Raw genomic sequence first — 21,677 nt, 5'->3', positions numbered from 1 at the left:
TGAGAGACGTGTAATGAATGATCATTAAAACAAAACAAAGAGTGTTCAACTCATTAGGTGTCTTCATTGGAAACTGGGCCGAATTTCCTAGTTTGCATGACGAACTGAAACGAGGTTGAGAAAGTTTTATCTGTTTAAAGAGAAAATTTTCAACTTAATGATTCATTATGTCTACCAGGGGAAATTTTCGTGTTAAGCCTCCATCTAATTACAATATTTTCCTTTTTTTGGCATCCCTAAATGAAAGACGAAAAAACTGAAACAAATACACCTTAAAAGAATTATACCTCCTCTGCTATCTAAGTGGTGTTTTACGAATATAGACTTTCTTGAGAGACTAAAACTTAGCTAAGCTGACAGCGGATAGCAATTGAAGGATGTAAAACAAGGATTTTAAACATTACTCTATTGGTATCAAAGGGAAATATAACATCTCATTTCAATGCCGGCAAAACGAGAATTATTAGGTCAAGGAGACAGAGGAAAACGAGAAAACGAAAAATTAAGACGGACTTGAGGATGTGATAATCATCAAACGTCTGCGAGGCCTTCAATCATAAACCTTCTAATGGAAAATTCTCGCATATTTTAGCATTGCAATAAGGCGCCTTGGCCTCGTGTTCCCAAAGAAAACTTCATAATCTTCACTTGACGTGCGGCGCTTATCAACTTTACATAAAATAATGGTTAAATAAGTCCTTCTGTACAAAAAAATTTGAAATACTACCCACTTCAATCATACGAAGAAGTGTTTCTGTCATCCTTGCGTGTAATTATTAAAGCAGATGTCTCCGAACCATGATTACGACGCATATTCGTCTATTACATGCACTACTATTTTCATTATCATTTTAATTTAAAAAAAAGATATATACATATATACATACATATATATATATATATATATATATATATATATTTTGTTGTTGTTGTTTCGTTTCGTTTCGTTTCATTTTTTTTGTCTTTTCATTTGCTATAGACGTAAGTCGAGAAGTATTGGCCACAAACTCTCATACTGAGGTGCTTTTGGTATCAATGGACAGACGTCAAAACAATTGAAATGCTGACCAATACCTTTATTTATATCATTGGCTCAGACTACTTAGTGCAACAGATTTTGAAGAAATACTTGCGTGATCAGTGCTGAGTTAACACTTCATTAATCAAGTTATAAAGAAGAGGAAGTCCACTGACCTAAACATTAGACAAATTCCGGGCTCGGAAGTGCATTTTTTTTTCTGTGTTCCCTTGCCAGATTTATATGGGTCTGCATGAAATATGTTCATATGAGTTATTGACCGAGCGTAAAGTCAGGATGGCTGGATATTGGCCGGGTTCTATTTTTGCATTTAAAAACGCAGAAAAAGAACGAGGCTAATTTTCAGCCACCTCGACCGAATAGGCTTGGTCAAGAGAGTTTACAATCTCTTGACTTGGTCAATAAAGGACTTACGATATTGAAAAAATATTTTGCTTTAATAAAAATCCAGAACGACTTGTTTATTTTGAGAGCCGAGAAAGAAAGCCACCGTGTGTGCGACACGATAAAACCAAGAAGGTTGTTTGATTTTTTCTTTGTTTTGACTGCTTCTGCCGCTTCTTGCGACTTCGTTGCTAACACTGTCAAAAAGTTACAAACTTTGTAAGTCCGCTTCACGAACTTTTTTTCTTGTGCGGGACATAATTGTCCAAATCGCGTTCTCTTGGGGAGAAAAGTATATTGTTCATATTCATATACTCATGAAGATATTCGAGGGTTTGAAAGTAATCGCTTTCTAAAGTGCTGTCACGAGGTCCGAATTGGGAAACAAATGTGATTGCGAACAAAGTCTATTCAGACAAAGAAAGAAAAAAATGTATATCCGAGCCTGCCAATTGTGCGACCTACAACTCAGTGGACTCCCTCGTCTAGGTCTGTAATTTGGTTTACGACTTGTTAATTCCATTACTGAGTAGACAATAATAACGTTATCATATTTTTTAAAAATCTATTGTACTTAAGAGTCTGAGCCAGTGATACATGGAGATGTATTGGTCAGCGTTCTCATTGGTTTGCCAGCCGTCATTTGATGCCAATTGTTCATAAGTGTAATGGTTTGCAGCCAATATTTATCGACTTCAGTCTAGAAAATAAAGAAAAAGGCTGATTAATATCAGCGAGTCTGCAATGTGACATGAATATTGGTGGATGTGGATGTTCGCTATAGCAACAAATGTTAAATGATTGCATTGGAGGCTTATTACATTGAGGACCAACTGTTATAATCATTTAGGACTTTATTACATTTAGAACAGTTATTACATTTAGGCCTTCAATTAAGGCGCTAGACGTGAGTATCGAAACGTTGGGTCTATGAATTGTAACTTCTTCGGTTACATTCATGAAATCTGTAAACCAGAGCAGCATCAAACCATGTCTGATTGTCCACCTGGTTGCCATGTGAACTTTAATATATTTTATGAAAATGATATCATGAAGCGTAAAGAGGGTTGATTCCTTATTTGTTGACAATAAAAGGCTTACATGGAGATTATTTGAGATTTCTTTCTGTTATTCCGCGAAAAGATTCGATCGAGACATTGTCAACCATGCTCCTCATCAAAATGTTATTAATTGTGTACTTTCAATTGAGGAAATGAATAAAGTCTTTTTTTTTCGACCCATGACAAATCGAAAAAGCTTTTTGAATGGATTAAGTTCCATTGTCAAAAATTCATAGTCTGACGCTCAAATCTCAAGCTATAGTGCGTGTTTTAGGAGAAACAGGCTTATCAGAATGGTCACTCCTAGAGTTCACGAGGAGATATTTCTCAACCAACACTCCCTGGAGAAAAATTCTGAAACAATTACGCAAGTAAAAACGACTGCCGAAAGAAAAAACTATGAATAGTTTTTTTGGTTTGTTTGTTGTTGTGTTTTTTTTTTCAATTCTGGCCTCTATTGAGAGTAACGATATTTTGATTACCATTGATTTGCATAATATTTTCTCCTTTTGGTAAGATGTAGACCTTCTTAACACAAATGTATCCAGTGCTCGTTTCTTCGACAAGGAGGAGACTTTTAGATTAATTGAGATGTTCTTTTATTAATCTTCGGATCGATACAAAGCTATATGAGCATTACGAGGGTTATTTGTGCGTGTTCTAATTTCTTTTTTTTTTTTTAACGAACTTAATTTAAGATATACATAGTTCTAAGCTAAGAAGCAACAATTCGATGACGACTCAGGTCTCAAAGATTTCAGTGCCACTTTCATGGTTATTGCGAGGCTGGACGTTAATTTTCCTTGGCAATATCATCATGGAAGTTTCATGTACTTGAGAAGGTCGCTTTATGCTGGTTACTTCAACTGCAGTTGGGGTGACACGAATGATCCTTCTCTTGAAGCGAGATCTAATCTGTATGAATAAGTTGATATCAAAACGATCTCAAGAATTGTACAACAAAACGTGCTTCGAATAAATACAACCATCGAACTGAATTGAATTTCTTATTTCAAAGTGGAAGCTTTCGGGTTAAAAATCTGAGCAAAGTTCTAAATTACAAAGAAACTTCTTAATAAAATTTAATAGCATACCTCTGAGTTTCTCACGCAGTGAAGGAGAAATATCAAGAAGCCCTGGTAAATCACAATGCAGGAAATCACGTTAACGCCTTTAGTAGATTCAAAGCGCTTTCATCCAAGCCCTCCAACTTCAACCCTTTCAAGATTAAATTTTGCTGGGTAGCAAAAATGTCCAAACCTTTACTGCTATTAAGCACAAGTTCTCTACTTTGTCTCTGTATTACACAAAGTTCACCACCTGGTAAATTTGGAAGGAAGGGGTAATACAACTTCATGCCTTCACGGGGCACTTTTCACGCGCTTCTGGAATATTGAGAGGAATATAATCAGATCAAGAAAACTTTTATCATCTCAGGTATTCGATTGTGAGGCCGTTAGTGTTCTCTTGTCATGTCCTTTATCGACTTAGTTTCAATAAGCAAAATTGTGATTACTGATACAAAATAGATATATGTTTTGTTTTATTGAGGTTTGGTTTTTACTCTGGAAAACTGAGTTTCACTTTTTCATATAATTGTAAAGAGGGTCATTGTTTTAAAAGACAAATCTTAGAATCATGATCTGTTTCTCCCTTTTTTTTTTCTTTTTCAATCCTACAATTCCCATGAGTGACCAAGAGAGAAATTCTCCTTACAATATCAATACAAAATCAAGAAGACAACTGATGAGAACCAAGAAAAGTATCAATTAGGGGATTATTAGCTGATCCAATACCAAATTCTCAGAAGTAAAATCAGAAGAATTGTATAGCAGACAGTGAGGATAATTACTAATAATATCTTGGAAGTTAAGGGGTTAAACACTGTTTTCTAAAGAATGCTGTTACTGTTAAAAGTTCATCAGCCGCGTAACGTGTGTTTTTTCAAGTATGAATTAATGAAATAATGTGAGAGTTATTTTTGTGTCAGGAGAGACGAGTTCTTAATAGACATGGGTTAGGTGAACCTATGCCCTGAGATGAGGTGCACTCTGAGCACTGACTTTAATCTTTGTCAAGATGCATACTTGAAACAGAAATATCTCAATCAGATTTAAATCCACCAACCGCCCTTTTACTTTGGTACCGTATGAGCACGGATTTCGTTCACTAAAAGCTGTATTCAGTTTACCTGAGTGGAGTTGAAAATTGTGAAAATGTATGCAAACGCTTCATGCAGGGGCGACAGAAGACCAAGTAGCCACGTGATCCCAAGCAAAGGAATCATCACCACGCATGCCCTGACACCAAGCCTATAAAATCACGAAAAAAGAAAATCAAGAGAATTTGCTTTTACGAGCAAGTCTCTGAAAGAATCAAACATCTTGGGAAATGAAAATTTTCAACCCCCTTCAAATTTTGCATGCGGCTAGGCGCTCAGAGGAGATGCATAAAAATACTCTCTTTGAAGGTCGCAGCACTCTTGCTGCCATGGCAACAACGACTGCTTGTTTTGATTCCTGAAGCCTCATTGTCATACAAAAACGTCGCAAAAAGAGTCAAATGATTATTTTTCTATCTCAAACTAAATAAAACATTACAAGTTGGCACTTCTACCATACATAGTAACATCCTCGCCAAATTATAAAATATCTGATTTTTGATTGCCCCTATGGAAAGTAGAGGCAGGCCCGCAGAAATATTTTTCCATATTTAAAACTACAATATTATAACCAGCTAGTTGGCTTGGTTTCAGTTCCATAATCAGTGTACTTTTGGAGAAATTTATATAAACGTTTTCCCTGCTTTACCCACATGTCACTTTCAATAATAGAAGTGCCAACTTGTAATGTTGTACTTAGCTTGAGATAGAAAAATAAACATTTCACTCTTTTTTTGCGACGTTTTTGTATGAAAATGAGGCCCCAGGCCTCGAACAAGCAGCTGTTGTTACTATGGCAAAAAGAGTGCTGCGACCTTCAAAAAGGGCATTTTTGTGCATCCCCCCTGAGGGCCTAACTGCATGTAAAATTTGAAGAAGGGTTGAAAGTTTTCATTTCCTAAGATGTTTCATTCTTACAGACTTGTTCTTACCATTGTTGTGAGTTGGCATTATTCGTATAAGACAACAAAGTATGAGGCTAATGGCTTATAAAAATCTACCACTGGCGCCGCTGAAATACTTACCTTATTTGTTCTCTGTTTTTGTCTTTTGCATGCTGCATGATCATCATCTCCTTGATAACTCGCACCAGTATCAATGTATTTAACTGAAAAAAAAAGTGATAACACCATGGATAACTATTCAAAGGAAAACAGGAGTTCGCACTTGAGCTAAGTGGTCCTAGCGGTCTTAGTGGATGGTGGTCAAAGTTTCCCCCTAACCTTTCCCTCTCCCCACCATTCCGTAAGACATTTCTCAGGTTTCTTTCACCATTCGTCAGAAAACATTTATACAGCTGGGAGGAGAGGGCGAAAAGCATTGTGAACGCAAAATGTTTTGCCCAACAACACAACACAACAACCCGGTAGAGACTCGAATCAGGATATTCAACCTAAAAATCTTGCACGGTAACCGCTGACGGCATCTTCCAACATAAGGGTCACCTCAAGAAAAATTATATATACTTCATGTTTCGTTGAAAACTATTGAACAGAGTCAAAGAGGTTAAAAAAGGCGGCGAGAAAAATGCTCACAAAACAATGATAACTGAAGGCAAAGTGTGAAGGATAAAAAGGAAAAACTTTAAGAATTCAACATACCAACTCAATCAGCACAACGAATACAACAAATATCCAGATCATGCCGTTAGTTGATGACATCCAGCAGCTGAATAAAAATTAATTACGCGAAACTTTGATAAAGGATCAATTAATTTTTTTTTTGCGCATGCACGTACGCAGTACCCTCCAGGCCGGGTTTGATAACAACTAAAAACAACAAATAAATAACAAAACAATAACAACAACAGCAACAAACCAAACAATTAAACAAGACAAAAAACAAAACAATGCAAACAAGCAAACAACAGAAGGACAAAAAAAAGAGAGAGAGCGACAACGAGGATTCGTGATAGAGAAATCGTTTGACAAAAAAAATCATTTATTTCTTACAATTTCTCACTGACATAGCTTTTAATCCCTGGCCCGGTTCCTGCTGCAATGCTCAGCGATGTGGAAACGACGAGAGCGGGTAGACCTGTGGATTCGAAATTCGAAGTGACAACAGAGTCAAATGATGGATTCGAAATTCGAAGTGATAACAGAGTCAAATGATGATAGTAATGTCTAGCTGATGGCAATGTTCATCTTTTACTTTTCAAAAGATCATTAAAGAGAGAATGGGTTTTTTATTTCATAGTTACCCCATGAAAATCCATGAGAAACCTTCATCTTGTCGCTGATATTGTAAACTTTTACAACAAACAGGTAGAGATAAACTCCCTCGATCAACATCCAGCAGAAAGCGGCCATTAGGAAATATTGCACAAAAGCTGCTACTGTAACACAGGCAGACTGCACAGGAATTAAAAAGTTGAGTTAAGAGTTGATTGAAAGTCATAAAGATTTACTGAAAGAGATTCCTGTCTTCTCGTTTGATATAACATCTCACCTTGTTCTCAACAGCACCACTTCCGGTTAGGAAGATCATTTGACCTGCTCCAAGTGAAGCGACTAGACTCACTCGAATCTGAGATAAGGGTCCCCTCATGTCTCTAATCAAAAGTAAATGACTGATTTTATTCTAAGTCAGTTCTATCCTCATTTTATACAAAGCCTGGTTATATTTTTATGATTCGACTTGGCTGCTTAAAGGAATCTTAGCTATGCATTTAAACTGATATCATTTCTTGTTGATTCTATATTCTCGGCTTGCTTTAGAATGCTTGCGTGTAACTATGTCATGTACTTACGTAAGAACAGCATAACTGATGATTGTTAAAGTGATTCCAACCAGAGAAAAAGACGAGCCCACATACGTGAGAATTTTCAGCGCTTTTTCGTCAGTCTTAAAAAATGAAATCAAAAACAGTGATTCAATATTGGTAACGGAAGAGGGCTACACACCATATACCTGGATTAATGCAGATGTAAGAAAAAGTGCCACATCAATGCTTTGTAGTCTTATTGCCTTCTGAAATCAATGCATGTATGCATAGCAATATTCCTACCTCAGGTAAAACTTTACTGCTAGTTCCCTTGTCAAACTGCATAAGAACTGCAAAGTGAGTCAAATGATTGCAGCTGCACTCAGTGTAAGATTCGTTCCTCGATGTTAGGAGGCACCCTTGTCCTGACCAACTAGAATGACAGCAGAAAACAGTTAGAAAAGCAGTCTTTAGATTCTAAATGAACAAAACAAACAAAACAACTGCCAGCCTTACAGACCGCTGAGGACGCGGAAGCCTGAGAAGGAGAAAAAGAAGGAGTAAGAGGTGACCACACAACGTGATGTACCAGAGCACAAAAGCAGAGTCCTTAAGCAAATTGATAATTTGAAGTGAACGATGTCATCAACTCATTCAAATCGGTTTACCTGTTTTTTAAAGTATTCCAAAACACGCAGCTTCTGTTCGGTGCATCCTAAAACCGTAAAGTACCGTTATTGTTACGTAGTACAGCGACTCGCTGGCTAATGTGGAGGGGGTAGTGCTCTCGCCGGAATTTTTCATACCCCACCCCATCACTTTAGATAGATGTAAAGAATTATTCGCAAGATTTCTAGTCTGTTTCCTCTCTTTAAAGAAACTCCCTAAAGAGAAATAAGACCTTGACGTAATAAGATGATGATAATATTAATGATGATAATAGTAATGATAATAATAAAAATAAATAGAAATAGTAAGGAAAAACAAATCAGATCAAAACCAAAGAAAAAAGAAAACGCAACCACAAAAGTCAAAAAAACATACACGAAAAAAGAAGAGAAAAAAAACCAAATCAGTGGTATATGCAACGACAAACAACAACAACAACAAAACAAAAACAAACAAAAAAAATATAAAAAAAATATAGCAAGACCAATATGGAACAGAGGGATGCTTAAGGGAAGGCTAAATTGAAAAATTTTATCTAAATTTTCCAGAAATACTAGCCCTGTTCAAACTCTATTTCAGAGTTACGAATTCAGATGCAGCTCTTCTTGATTAATTGTAACTTACCACAAGGTTTCTAAATCTCAACGTAACATCCTTTCTGAAAGTGTTGTTCCTCGGCCATATCGTTGCAGACAAGATATTACTATTTAATACCCAATAGATAAACAAACAAAGCAATAGTTAAAAAAAAAAAACAGCAACAACAACAGAAAAAAAGAAAAACAATCAAAAGACAAAAAGATAAATTAATAAAAAGGTAGAAAAACAAAATGAAGACAAAAGAAACAGAAACAGACGAGAAATTCAAATTGAAGTCCAGAAAAATTCTCTTATGCCGCATGTAGGTTATCAGCATACCAAAAGAGATTTATTTGAGATGAAAGATATTATATGCAATACTAAGTTTTAGCAAACCTGATTTTATCGACAGGAACAGAGTCGGTCTGGCCTGTTAGGAATATTTCATGGAGATCTTTGTAAATGACACAAAGTACAACTGATCCTAAGATGTAATAATGGAAACAATTGTAATACTACGAGAATATTGAGAAAAAAGGACAATAAGATATGGTTTGATGCTACTCTGGTTTACAGATTTAATGAATGTAACCGAAGACTACTTTATGGCAAATAGGGTGGTGAGAATCAAAAGCGAGGTGTTTGTCAGTCGATGTGGGTAGGTTTACAGTAGACATTTGTCTCTAAAGTACCCTGAACCCCTTCGGACACATTTAAAAAACAAGAGGAGGGAAATGTCTATACTTTTCACGCTCAAGGGTGAATTGGATGGATGGATGATAGTAGATGACCTTGTACGCAAATTGTGGGGTTTAGAGGCAAAAAGACAGCAGATGAATAATACCCTCTAAAGGCAAAGAAGTTCTTTGTCCTAAGGAAGCATCTTCTCTGAGTCTCTCCTCCGCAACCTTAACGGCAAGATCAACTGGGATTTTAGTGAATAGAGAAACAACGTCGAAAGATACTAATTCTTCACAAGCGTTAACAGTATTATCTCTTATGAAATCCGCAAATTCGCATACATTTTTGACAGTGTAATCAGTATTCCCAACAACAGGCAACAAAATTCTCGCAAGATAACCAGAAATTGCATAAGTCGGAGAACCAACAAAAGAGGCAATGGGTCTCAAAGGAATTCCCGGTCTATGAATTTTAAGTAAGCCATAAAAACGTGGACATAAGCCTTCGTTGCTGTATAACTTTTTTTACGTACAGTCACTAATCTTACAAGCTTTTTTTTTTTTCTTTTTTTTCTCACTACCTTATTTTCCATAAAAATTTTGTAGCCAAAACTTTACTCAGGAGGGCTGACTGTCTACCATCGTCACTCGATTCGAAGACTGAGGAGAGGAAATATGTTTTTAATGTCCTAAGGCAAATGGCTATCCAAAAACCTTTCTCCGTAACTTCAATAAACCATTTACAACTAGTAACACTCCTGATGAAAGGGAACCAGCGACTGGTTTTGCTGTTATTCCTTACATTCAGGTGTTACGGAATCCATCAAGAGAATTTTTAACAACCACAACGTTGAAGTTGCTCAAAAACCTGTTCAGACTTTGGGGCATATTTTCGCCAAACCTAAGGATCCTGTCGCGAAAGAACAACGAACCGACGCCATTTATTCTGTTCCTTGCAATGACTGTGATAACAAATACATCGGACAGACCAAACGTCAGTTTGGTACACGTTTGAAAGAGCGTCAAAAAGTGATTTTCTTTTACAAAAAAGAACAGTCAGCTTTATCGGAGCACACAGGCCTTTGTTTGGAAACTTTGTATATTAACTCCGCCCACACTCCTTTAAATCGTGATGATGGCGGCTTACTTCCTAACGCCTCTTTACACCTCTTCGGAGAAAAAGCAGCTAATTAGTGATCATATAAAAGGACCTCTTGTCGCAGCGTTTAGATCACCCTGATGAAGGCTTTGGACAGGAGTGTCGAAACGTTGGGTCTATGAATTGTAACTTCTTCGGTTACATCCATTGAATTTGTAAACCAGAGTAGCATCAAACCATGTCTGATTGTCCACCTAGTTGCCGTGTGAACTTTGATATAAAAAAAGAACAAGTTGTCACGGTTTAAAGACCCTGTGCGTTTATTGGTATGTTTCATTGGTATGCTCAATTTTGTAACAAGAATGAAAAACCTCGACCAAAGGAGACATAAGCTAATAAAAGAAAATCGATACAACTGGATTAAGATATCAGCCATTCAGCTAGAATTTTCTTTAGTACTTGAAACCCAGCCCCCCTTTGACCAAGAACACTAACAATCGCTAAAATAATTTGAATAATACGACGAAAAGATATATCATTATCTAAAAAAGTGAAAAATATAGCTCTCCAACCTTTATCGAAGCCTGTAACAGGAAGGCTGACGTAGTTTTCTCCTTTATCATCCTCAAATTGAACTCCAGTCTCATTTTCGTGGAAAATCTTCCTGACCAATATATCTAACAGCAAAACAGTGACTTATTTTAAGTAAGGGCCAAAATAAATTCAGATGCTTTCGTAACAGTCACAAATTGTCGGCCTCTAAAGTTTTGGGACAAAAAGGCTAAGGAACCATCACTTAGAGGTAGTAAATGCAAGTAGTTTGCAAGGATCATCATTCAAAGGAGCGTTCTCGATTCAAATGTCACATAAAGTGCTAGTGATCATTGTTACTAACATATATTCGAAGAGTTTTTCATTTTCTTAATTTATTTATTCGTCCTATTCATTTTTTTTTTCACTCCCTCATAGCTTATTCTTGACCATGACGATATTGAAGAACACATGGAAAACAGAAAGAATTCTTGGGAATTGGAGATAACTGGTGAGCGATAGGAATCTGCTGATATAAACTGCCATAAAAGAGGTCCAAGGCGTTTCATACCTCGCAAAACGTCTAAAAAGTTGTAGCGTTAGCAGATGTTTCTAAAATACGCCACGGATGATGCATGTATTCATCCTGAACTCCGAATTAGAAATCAAGAAAACTTCCAAATCAGCTTTTAAGATCTACTCACCTGCATGTTCACCACGGATGTCAATCTCAGGTACGGTTTGATTAAGGCGATTTTGAGCATAATTTCCGATGACTTCCTCCAAATCAGTAACAGTGAGGAAAGTGCGTTCCATATTTTTTTTAGTTACTTTATTTCCAGGAGAGTTTGTCACTTCTTTTAGGATGGTGTCGACAAGTTTCTTGCCTGGGGACTGAGTTAGTAGTTGGATTAGACAAAACCTTCAGTAGCCTAGCTCTTAAAGGAATTAATAAATTCATGGGTTACACAGTCTGGAAAATTGAGCTTTCTTTAACCAATAAACTTAAGAGGAGTTTAATTTCCTGACGATTCGATCGAACTCTTCTATTTACACGTCATCGCCGGTGGTTTCTAGGTAAAGTGTTACGAACATACTGTCATACATTAAAGATGGAACGACTGATTACAAGATTATAAATAACATAGGAAATACTGATAACATAAGAAAGAACGTACTCGCAATTACATTTCTAGCTTTGCATTATCCGCGTGAAAGTCGAACTTATATCAATAGCTACGCGGACTGTGGTTATGAGGGGAATTGGTTTCTACAGTGTCTAAAGGGGGAGAATTAAAGGACCAATAACAATAGGCACTACAAATGTTACAAAAAAATAAAATACACCTACCTCGCTCAATGGTGTCAGCTTAATGGCAGGAAAATTCAGTTTCCAGCACTTTTTCACTTGGATTCTGCCCAAATACGACGAGTCTGTTGTATTTGTCAATATAATAGATAACTGCATGCGAGTTTTTTCATTTTTTCTGCACCCCCACATTTTAAAACAGTGATCTCTCCAGGAAGACGTCTGACTGAACAAAGAGGCCAACTGCCTACACCAAGAGCTGCAGCAGGTTTTGTCAATAGACGTAGGTGTCTTATTGTCGCATACTATCCTATGCCAGTACTGACGCATTTTATCACGGAGTTGCTGACAGTTCGTGCAGTTCAGCTCTGAGGGTGCGAGTGTATCATTAGGGCGGGAGCAATGCCCATCTGCGTTAGATTCGTAAACATTAATAAGAGACATTTTGCATTGTAAATGCTGTTCCTTGTTCATACACATACCGTTTTTATATTTTTTATCTATTTATTTATTTTTATTAGTATATTACTTGCTTGTCTTTTTTTTTACCGCTTGATTCTTTATTCTTTTAAAGCTCGAATTCAACCCCAGCTGCTTTTCCCACCCGGTAAATAACGCATTGCAGTTTCGGTTTGTGTTTGTATGGGTATAGGTCTGTTTTTCTTGTTTTTGTTTTTGTTTTTCGTTTTTTTTGTTTTCCTTAGTATCAGTTTCTCACTTCTCACTTTCCATTCGTTGAACAAAGTAGTGAGTGGTTGGTATCGAGAGTTCGTATAAAATAGTAATAATAAAAATAAAGAATTAAAAAGAAAAAAAGATTATTAGGATGTTCAGAACCCTTAGTTTTTTTTTTCTTAATTTTTTCCTAATTGTTTAGGACGGGTCCCGCTTTGAGTAACATGGTACTTTCTAACGTTTCTAGGCCACAACCCCCTTTGTTTGCTTTTTCTCCTCTTTTGGACAAATACAAGCAATGACATATCAGTGATCTTTTGGAATAGGTCGCTTTTTTAGATTTATTTAGCAACAGATAATTTATTGTTTAACCTCTGACGGCAGGGGTTAATTAGTCGAACGATTTTGAACCTTTATAATTTCTATTTCCTGTTTTTTTTTTGTTTTTTTTTTTCGCCAAGACAAAACATACCTTGTGCTGAAGTCGGAATGGTCATACCAGCTGTAATAGAGACAACATAAAAATATATAATTCCCCAATTTATAGCCATACCGAAACAAGGGGTGAGGGCTGGGGTTTAGGGGTCACAAATTGAAGGTGGCTTTTGAAGCAAAATCCCTTTCGTTTGCTCAGTGGCTTTTAGCCTTTTATGTGAAGGAACGCGGGATGCCATCGACAGTTCCAGATACAAAAAAATTCCTCAAGGAAGTTGCGAGAAACCACTAAAATAACTGCATAGAATGAAAAACTCATTATTTCAGAAGACATGAGGCACATGAAGCCATAGTCCATGTCTATACGTAGTTTGTCAATGCATAGAACAGAGATTCGGTGATTGACAGAAATGCTTTGATAAAATAAGTTTTTTTTTGTATCATAATTAAAACAGTAAAGGTGATATGAATGGGTAAATTACTTTTAAAAAATAGGCAAAAGAAAGAGGAAAGAAAAATTGAACCACCTGACATCCCTTCCCCCAATAAAAAGGAGAAAGAAAACCATGAATTTATACTTAAAGGACGAATGAACGGACGGATGAATAGATACCATTTGTTTCCAACAAACAGACAGAATGTTTGATAAACTGCTCAGTTCTGTTTTAGAAAAATAGCTGTTATCTTTTTTTTTATTATTATTATTATTTCATTGATATTTTAAAGGGAAAGTGCTATACAAACTAAAAGAAGTTTGCCTAAATCAAAAGTTCCTGACTTGCTTTGTGGCTTTGTTGCCTGAAATCACGTTAAAAAAATAAATTAAAAAAAAAAAAAAAAGAATTCAGATTTTAAAATTTAAATCCGCCATCTTTGTTATGAAGTAGTTATGACGTAGCAATGGCCAAGCTGGTAATCTCGACTAAGGAGGATAAAAAAAAAAAAAAACCCTAAGAAAACAGCGGTGAGGAGAGCTAAACGACCCAAATCTCGACATGGATCTTAATTCAGACGTTGTAATACGGCCAATCACGTTTAAGCTGTAAAGTGGCTCTTCTTCGGGAGAAGAAGAAATCGCTGTTAACGAAGCACCTCGGGAAAAGATAAAAGGAGAAATATGCAAGCGCTGACGTCTTGTAAACTGCGAGTGGTGCTCTTGCGGCAACTGTTATGAGATGCGAGAGTATATGCTGTCAATAAATGAATTTACATGGAGATCGACTTCATCTTGAATCGAAGATAATTCGTCTCAAGTAGAATCTCTTTTTTAAAGTGACCTTTTTTGAGTTTTTACAAAGACACAGCGCAGTGCCGCGACAGATTTATTTCACATTGCTAATTGAGTGATGTAACTTGATCGTCGAAACAGTTAATAGAACCATAAATAAACAAGGTAAGAGTGTTATGTTAGATGTTTTTGCACTTTGTAATGACTTATGCCAGTTAACGGTGGCGACAAGTAGGCGCACTATGCATATTTCATAGTCGCTATCAAGTAAATTTTGCCGGACTTTGAGTTCGTCTCAAGATAAAACAACACAAATACACAAGGAAATTTTTACAGGAACTTTATAACCATCCTTTTTTCTTATAAAAGCTTGAAGCTCAGTAGATTGTGTCATATCGGTCATTGATAAAACTGTTTTTGTTTTGAAAGTAGGCGAGAAAACGAATTTGGGCAACTTGCCGCTGTTTGTTTGATGCATGCTGACATTAACTCTTAAGAGAATTACCACATAACCTACTTTGAGAAAATAAATATAGGAAGTCTGCTATTCCAAGTTTGTTTCATATATAAAAACAAAGCCTCGTGTTACGTGAAGAGCGTCAGGAAGTCTCCCGTTGTCGAACACTGTTAGCTTGGGATATCGATCTTATTACTTATTCTTATCTTATTTTTTTATTCTGATCTTATTTTTAGGATTTTGTTCTTATTTTTATTATGTAAAGCGCTATTGGACCATTGGGAATTTTTATATAATGACAATGTAGTTTTGTAGGTTTAGGATTTTGTTATCTTTATTATGTAAAGTGCTTTTGGACCATTGGGAATTAGCGCTCTATAAATACTGTATATTATATTATTATTATTATTATTATTACAAATGACACCTCAGTGCTTAGCGAATTAGAATTTGTTTGTTTTAACTGCATTTGTCTGTCCCGAACTGGACAAAACGACAATTATTTTCGAATTTCTGTGAAAAAGCGCTCTCAACAGAAGTAACATTTTCTAAACCGTACTTTCCCTTCAAAGAGCTCTTAAGAGAGCTTTAAAGAGCTCTGTCAAAAAACAAGCGAAATTGAAAGTACAACATACAACCAATAGCCGCGCTACTGAACATATCGAGTTTTTTAAAGTTTACGCATTTAAAGGTTTCTATATTACTTTTTCATACTCACCAACCATTAGTGCAAGAAAAATCATTCTCCAGAACATTTTGGCCAAAGTTTCCTTTCGAACTTTCAGATATGAATTCGGCATTTTTGAGATCACCGTCTCGTGAAACAGCGATGAAGGTATTTGTCTTTGTTCAGTGGCTTTGGGCAGATGTTGGACACAGAGATACGTTAGATCTTGAGCGAACAAGGAAGAAAGCAGAGACTAAACTAGGAGTGAGTTTCTAACACATTATTCCTTGGGTTTGTTGGCACTAAATTGACTAGCTGGGTCCGTATTTGCATTTTAAATTGAGGCAATATAAATACGAAAATACTAATACGAAAGTGTCATGCAAATCACAAGGAAGTAGCAGGTGGCTGTGAATTAAAAATTGCTCAAAGCGAACGTTTTTTTATTGTGTTGGTTAAAGAGGAACCGAAATCTTTTTCACCCTGGGTACTCTTCTCCACATAAACTCCCCTTAATACCGACAAAACAGTTTTCAAACTTGTTATTTCCTTAATATAAAATAGCGGATAACAAGTCAATGAGTCACACAACTGTTTTTTCCCGGTATCTTTTGCAATTCTAATTCACCCGTAGGTTGGGCACCCACTGACGTATTTGTATTAATGACATCGCCACTGAGAGACGTGTAATGAATGAGGATTAAAATAAAACAAAGGGTGTCTAACTCAGTTGGTGTCCCTAGTGATAACTGAGCCGAATTTCCTGGTGTGCATGACGAACTGAAATGAGGTTGAGCAAGTTTCACTTGAATTAAAGAAGAAATTTTAAAATGAGTATTTTATCATGTCTGCCAGGGGAAATTTTCGGGTTGAGCCTCCATCTAATCACAATATATTTTCATTTATTTGGCACCCCTAAATGAAAGACCGAAAAACAAAAAATGTTTTTAATTCCACGATTTCAAACAGATACACCTTCAAGAATTTTAACTCCTTCAACTATTTAAGTGGCGATTCACGAATATAGACTTTCTTGAGAGACTAAAAATTAGCTAAGCTGACCGCAGATAGCAATTGAAGGTTGTAAAATAGAGATTTTAAACATCACTCTATTGGTATCAAAGGGAATTAAAATATTTCATTTTAATGCCGACAAAACGAGAATTATTAGGTCAAGGAGACAGAGAAAAACGAGAAAACGAAAAATTAAGACGGACTCTAGGATGTGATAACCATTGCTACTTCTTTTACTAACGTCATGCAACGTCTGCAAGGCCTTCAATAATAAACCTACTGATGGAAAATTCTCGCATATTTTAGCACTGCAATAAGGCGCCTTGGCCTCGTGTATCCAACGAAAATTTCATAATTTTCACTTGACTAGCGGCGCACTTCAAATTTACAGTTTTTCTTGAAATATTGCTTGTTCAGACTGCTTCACTTAGGCCCTACATAGCGATGTAAAAGGATTTGATGTCAGTCTCACTTATTGCAGAGTGAGAATATAAACGGTTTGAGTCCAAATCTTTCTCCCTTATGGCTTAAAAGGAACTTAGCATTTTAGCTTGTAGATTCATTATAACATCTTCAATGTCCAATTGTCATAGTTACACACATAAATAGGAGGACGATGGGTGGATTAACATCGCCCATACACAGGTGGCGAAGGATCATAAAGGATAAGGTTTTTCATATACAGCATTTCGTTTTGTTTGGATGTTATTTTCAGTTTTCTCCAGCAAATCAAACTGAAATCTGTGCTTGTGACTATCGGGTATCCAGCTATTAATCAATCGAAACACGATACAGACGCGATACAGAAAAAAACCTAATATTCTAAATCTACCACTCTTTGATTTGTTTTCAGTTGAAAACTGTCAGAGTATTTATATCAATATCCTATGTTGACAATCACTGATCGGCAGCATGACTGGTTTTTGCAATTAAGATGCCAAACGTATATCACTCTAACACATGGTGTTTCTTGGTCGATTATTGTAGTTGTGAAAAGATAGAGGGGCCGCAGCCAGGATAAAACATCTTATGAAATTTAAAAAACGATCTCTGGCTAAAACTTTAAAAAATACGAGCTTTCGGCTGTTTGCGCTACAGCCTTCAACGGGTAAAATGATAAAAAGGTAAAAAATACTAGGTGTGAAGTACAAAGTAAAAATTAAAAATGCTGATAACTAAGAATGTTTGTTAAAAAGAATGTTGCATTGTCCGGGCAAAGGACAGGAATTGTTGTCCGCATTGGGAGTTAACTTGGAATGCCACGCTTCTAGTATTTTTCTTGTTCTGAAACCGCCTTTGTCAATAATAGATGCATTATCAAAGTCTATTGCGTGACTATTGGCCCAGACGTGATTGGCAATTCTTGAGCCTTTTGCCGCGGTTTTCACATTTCTGAGGTGTTCTTTCTTTCTTGTGTTGAATGTTTTTAAAAAAATGAATGAATTTAAAAACATCCAGGCCAACAAAACCCGACGCTCAACAGTGTTGTCCCCGGAGGAACTTGTTGGAACATTTTTCAAGATGGTCGAGGGGTCCGAATCACGCAAGTCGTTCGCCTATCTTCCATACATTCAAGGCGTAACAGAACCTCTGACTCGTGTCCTCAAAAAACACGACATCACAGTGGTGAACAAACCACTCATCACCCTTCAACAACAGTTCCCGGCCCCAAAATTTCGACCATCGTTGGAATCGCAAACAAATGTTATTTATAAAATTCCTTGTGGTGACTGTTCATGGTGTTATATTGGTGAGACTGGCAGGGCTTTCAATCCTCACGGAGAGCTTTTATTTCAAGTGTTAAATCTTGATCGTTTCCGCCCTATTGAAAGCGGATTCAAATCTCATACATGTTTATTCATCCACTGAATAAACATTCTGAGAAAATGAAATATCGTTTTGTGCAGTCATAAGGAGTTAGCAGAATTTATTCAAAATGCATATGCATATGCATCTACAAATGGCAAATTATAGGTAAAAACTGAAAAGTATAATATTGTCTTGTATAGAAAATGGTGCTCTGATTGCAAATCACAGACAGTGCACTGACAAGCCAACTTAAGGTTGGCATTAGCTGACGAAAAACTTTAAATAAATCAGGACTTTCTTCTGTAGAGATAATGACCTATCTTTTTTTTCTTATTCTTTTTTTGTTTAGCTTCGCCTTTTTTCGTGGCTTTCCAGTTAATGTTCCATTTTGATATTATATAATTTCCGCCGGATTTCTAACTTGCAATATTTTGCTTAGGTATGCCTTACTACGAAATTTCAATTTGCTGTTATGTACCATGTAGCATGTTGCAAACTACATGGAGGTTTAAGTTGTTCAATACTTTTTTAGTTTTTTCGGTGTCACTCAGTGGCTGAACCTTTATTTTTCTCGGCGCAGCAATGGCTGTGGAATCCTCATTTATTTCCGAGGGCATTACAGATGTTCACTTTGTGCTAGTCCCATCATCCATTGCTGAGAAGATTGCCTGAAACCTTCTCCTCAAACGAGCTCTTATCTATAAATCGCAAGTTTAATTAGCCACTTTATTACATTCAAAGAATTTGAAATTCGTAGTCTTTTTGTTTTTGACTTTGTATTGTTCTATGGTATGGATGGAAATTCAATAGCGGCCAATTTTCACAAGCCATAACGAGATTTGACGTCATACAGTTATCTCTGTTTTGTGTGCATCAGTAGTCTTGACGTAGCACCCTTCTCCTGACCAGCCAATGGAACTGAAGCGTCAGATGGATAATTTATCGATCAAGTGAGACTCTAGTGCACAAGTCATGCGAACGGGGCCCCATATCTAATAATATATATTAATATATATATAACTTATCAAAGTAATAAAAAAAAGGAAAAAAGAAATGAATAATTACCACTTTTTAAAACTTGTAGCAAACAATGGAGTAGGAAAAATAATTTCTTTCTTTTTTAAAGAAGCTTACCGATATTGTTATAATTTTCAGTTTACACAACAATCAGTCTCGCTCTCAATAATTTCTTAGCAATCAGTGTTGAGCCACTTCTTACGACTATTCAGTTTATGACTAAATAGAGATATCAACCATGAGTTGGAAAGGACTGATAACCTATTACTTCGAGTCTTGAATGGTTCACCTAACGAGCATTAGCTGTTCATCTGACGAAGACCTTTTGAGTTATCTCGTCAGAAGAGCAGCCACATGAATTTACATGTCATTCGTGAACAGTGTGTCCGTTGGGAAATGAAGAGTTATTTATTTTCGCTTGCTTCTTTACTTACCCTTTGATTTCAATGTGTTGTTATGCACTTCTCCCAAAAAGTTGCTCTTACTCCCTTTATTCAGTTATGTCAATATAACACTCTTAGACTGAAAATCTTGTCTATTGTCAAAACCTAAAATACATGTTGATATGCGGAGCCACTCGTGCTTCGTTGCCACCGTGTAGTTCTGCTTAAGTTCTTTAGTTACTACTCGTATTCGATAAAATACTTCACCACACCTTTGAGGCCAAAATCAGAGACTTTTCCCTCGTTTCCATTTCACTACCCCAAACGACAGAGGATTTTCTCTAGGTAATAAAATAAACCCTAAGAACTTTAAAGTCTCCCACAGCCCCACTGTGAAGTCATTCGCCTCAGGCCATTTGTGTTCTGTCCAGACAAGGCCATCAGAGTTCAGATCACAGTTAACCATATAGACACCAGTGACAAATTATAATTACATGATGCCGGTGTGTCCTGGGTTGAAAATGTCAGCTACGATAGATTCACCGCGTGCGTGATGGCGGCCGGGTAAAACGAAAGACATGCAAATGCTATATGACAGTTGATTGGATGGTTTACCAAGGGGCACTAGTAGGTGGAGTTGCTAATGAAGTGCGGTTATCACCATGGTTGACTGGAACGACCTCGGTTAGTGAAATAAACTGTCTTATAGTAAATGTTTTGAAAACAAAAACGAGTTTCTCTGCAAAACCGGAGACGTGCTCAGCTCGCAGTGACGATCTTGCATAGTTCTTTCTTTAATCATACTAAAGTAATTTCTCCCTCATTACACAACGTGCCATGTATATTGGAAGGTTTTATACGAAGCTAATTTTCATTTTGTGTTTATTTTGCTATCCGATATTTGAGATTGGATAAAGGAGATGAAGTCGTGTAACTTCAGTGTTTGAGAAATCACAAACATGTGAACACGCAAATGATAATAAGTACAACAGCGTCTGCGGAAGCACTAGATTAATCCATCATAAAAAGTACCGCTTCTAACACAAAAAGTTATGGTTTCTGTGCTCGTCCTGTTGACAGGGAAAATTTTCTGTGATGCCATTAGTATTTGTAACAGCTGCTCATCATCAAGCTGGACTGAAACGTGACGCTGCAAGTGTTTGGATCGAAGATGTCATGCAATCTCCATTCAAAGTCTGCTTAAGGGAACTTCAGAATTATGCGGGATCACACGAAGATGTCTAAGTTGTAAGCATTACACTTCCCTGTTACATGCGCTTATTAACTCTAAAGAAGTGCAATACTGGCATAGTTTGAAGCTACACTGGTTTGCAGATTTAATGAATGTAACCGAAGAAGTTACAATTCATAGACCCAACGTTTCGACACTCCTGTCTAGTGCCTTCATCAGGGGTGATCTAAACGCTGCAACAAGAGGTCCTTTTATATGATCACTAATTAGCGGCCTTTTTTCTGACGAGGTGTAAGTAGGCGTCAGGAAGCAGCCTGCCATCGTCACGATTTAAAGGAGCGTGGGCGGAGTTAATGTGCCAAGCCTCCAAACAAAGGCGCTGGTGGTAACGCCGATTAGTAGTGATAATTTTAGAATTATCCCACCCAATTGTATGGTTGGTTAGGCAAGTATGCTCCGATAAAGCTGAATTTTCCTTTTTGCAAAGAAAAACCGCTTTTTGGTGCTCTTTTAACCGTGTACCAAACTGGCGTTTGGTCTGTCCGATGTATTCGTTATCACAGTCATTGCAAGGAATAGAA

The 21,677-nt window shown here is 36.7% G+C and overlaps 1 protein-coding gene and 1 pseudogene across 3 annotated transcripts; one reads left to right on the top strand and one right to left on the bottom strand.

Moving 5' to 3' along the window:
* Window positions 1-21,677, top strand: part of LOC131791519 (uncharacterized) — an 80,987-nt pseudogene that overhangs the window by 52,613 nt on the left and 6,697 nt on the right.
* Window positions 3,087-15,925, bottom strand: LOC131791520 (adhesion G-protein coupled receptor D1). Of its 3 annotated transcripts, XM_066167792.1 has the most exons (18): window positions 15,733-15,925; window positions 13,367-13,396; window positions 12,262-12,629; window positions 11,615-11,804; window positions 10,952-11,056; window positions 8,997-9,084; window positions 8,646-8,724; window positions 8,021-8,067; window positions 7,656-7,785; window positions 7,398-7,492; window positions 7,097-7,199; window positions 6,849-6,999; window positions 6,598-6,682; window positions 6,247-6,313; window positions 5,671-5,753; window positions 4,676-4,796; window positions 3,579-3,620; window positions 3,087-3,399 (listed from the first exon to the last, which is right to left on the bottom strand). In XM_066167792.1, the coding sequence occupies exons 1-18, from the start codon at window positions 15,812-15,814 to the stop codon at window positions 3,226-3,228; spliced, it is 2,040 nt and encodes a 679-aa protein (XP_066023889.1). In that variant the 5' UTR covers window positions 15,815-15,925; the 3' UTR covers window positions 3,087-3,225. The 3 variants fall into 3 exon arrangements, with proteins under 3 accessions (XP_066023889.1, XP_066023891.1, XP_066023890.1); XM_066167794.1 differs by lacking the exon at window positions 10,952-11,056; XM_066167793.1 differs by lacking the exon at window positions 13,367-13,396.

The sequence above is a fragment of the Pocillopora verrucosa genome, chromosome 5 (genome assembly GCF_036669915.1).
Source record: "Pocillopora verrucosa isolate sample1 chromosome 5, ASM3666991v2, whole genome shotgun sequence".
Taxonomy (NCBI): Eukaryota; Metazoa; Cnidaria; class Anthozoa; order Scleractinia; family Pocilloporidae; genus Pocillopora; species Pocillopora verrucosa.
Note: the sequence above shows the minus strand (reverse complement) of the source record. Positions and strands in the feature narration are given on the sequence as shown.

What these genes read in the sequence shown, in the direction of transcription:
- LOC131791520 (XM_066167792.1), bottom strand. Translation starts at nt 15,814, where the DNA reads ATGCCGAATTCATATCTGAAAGTTCGAAAGGAAACTTTGGCCAAAATG. An exon ending in TTCTCATGGATTTTCATGGG is followed by an intron (nt 6,683 to 6,848) that starts GTAACTATGAAA and finishes TCGAATCCACAG; the next exon opens with GTCTACCCGCTCTCGTCGTT. An exon ending in AAAAACAGAGAACAAATAAG is followed by an intron (nt 4,797 to 5,670) that starts GTAAGTATTTCA and finishes GTGATTTTATAG; the next exon opens with GCTTGGTGTCAGGGCATGCG.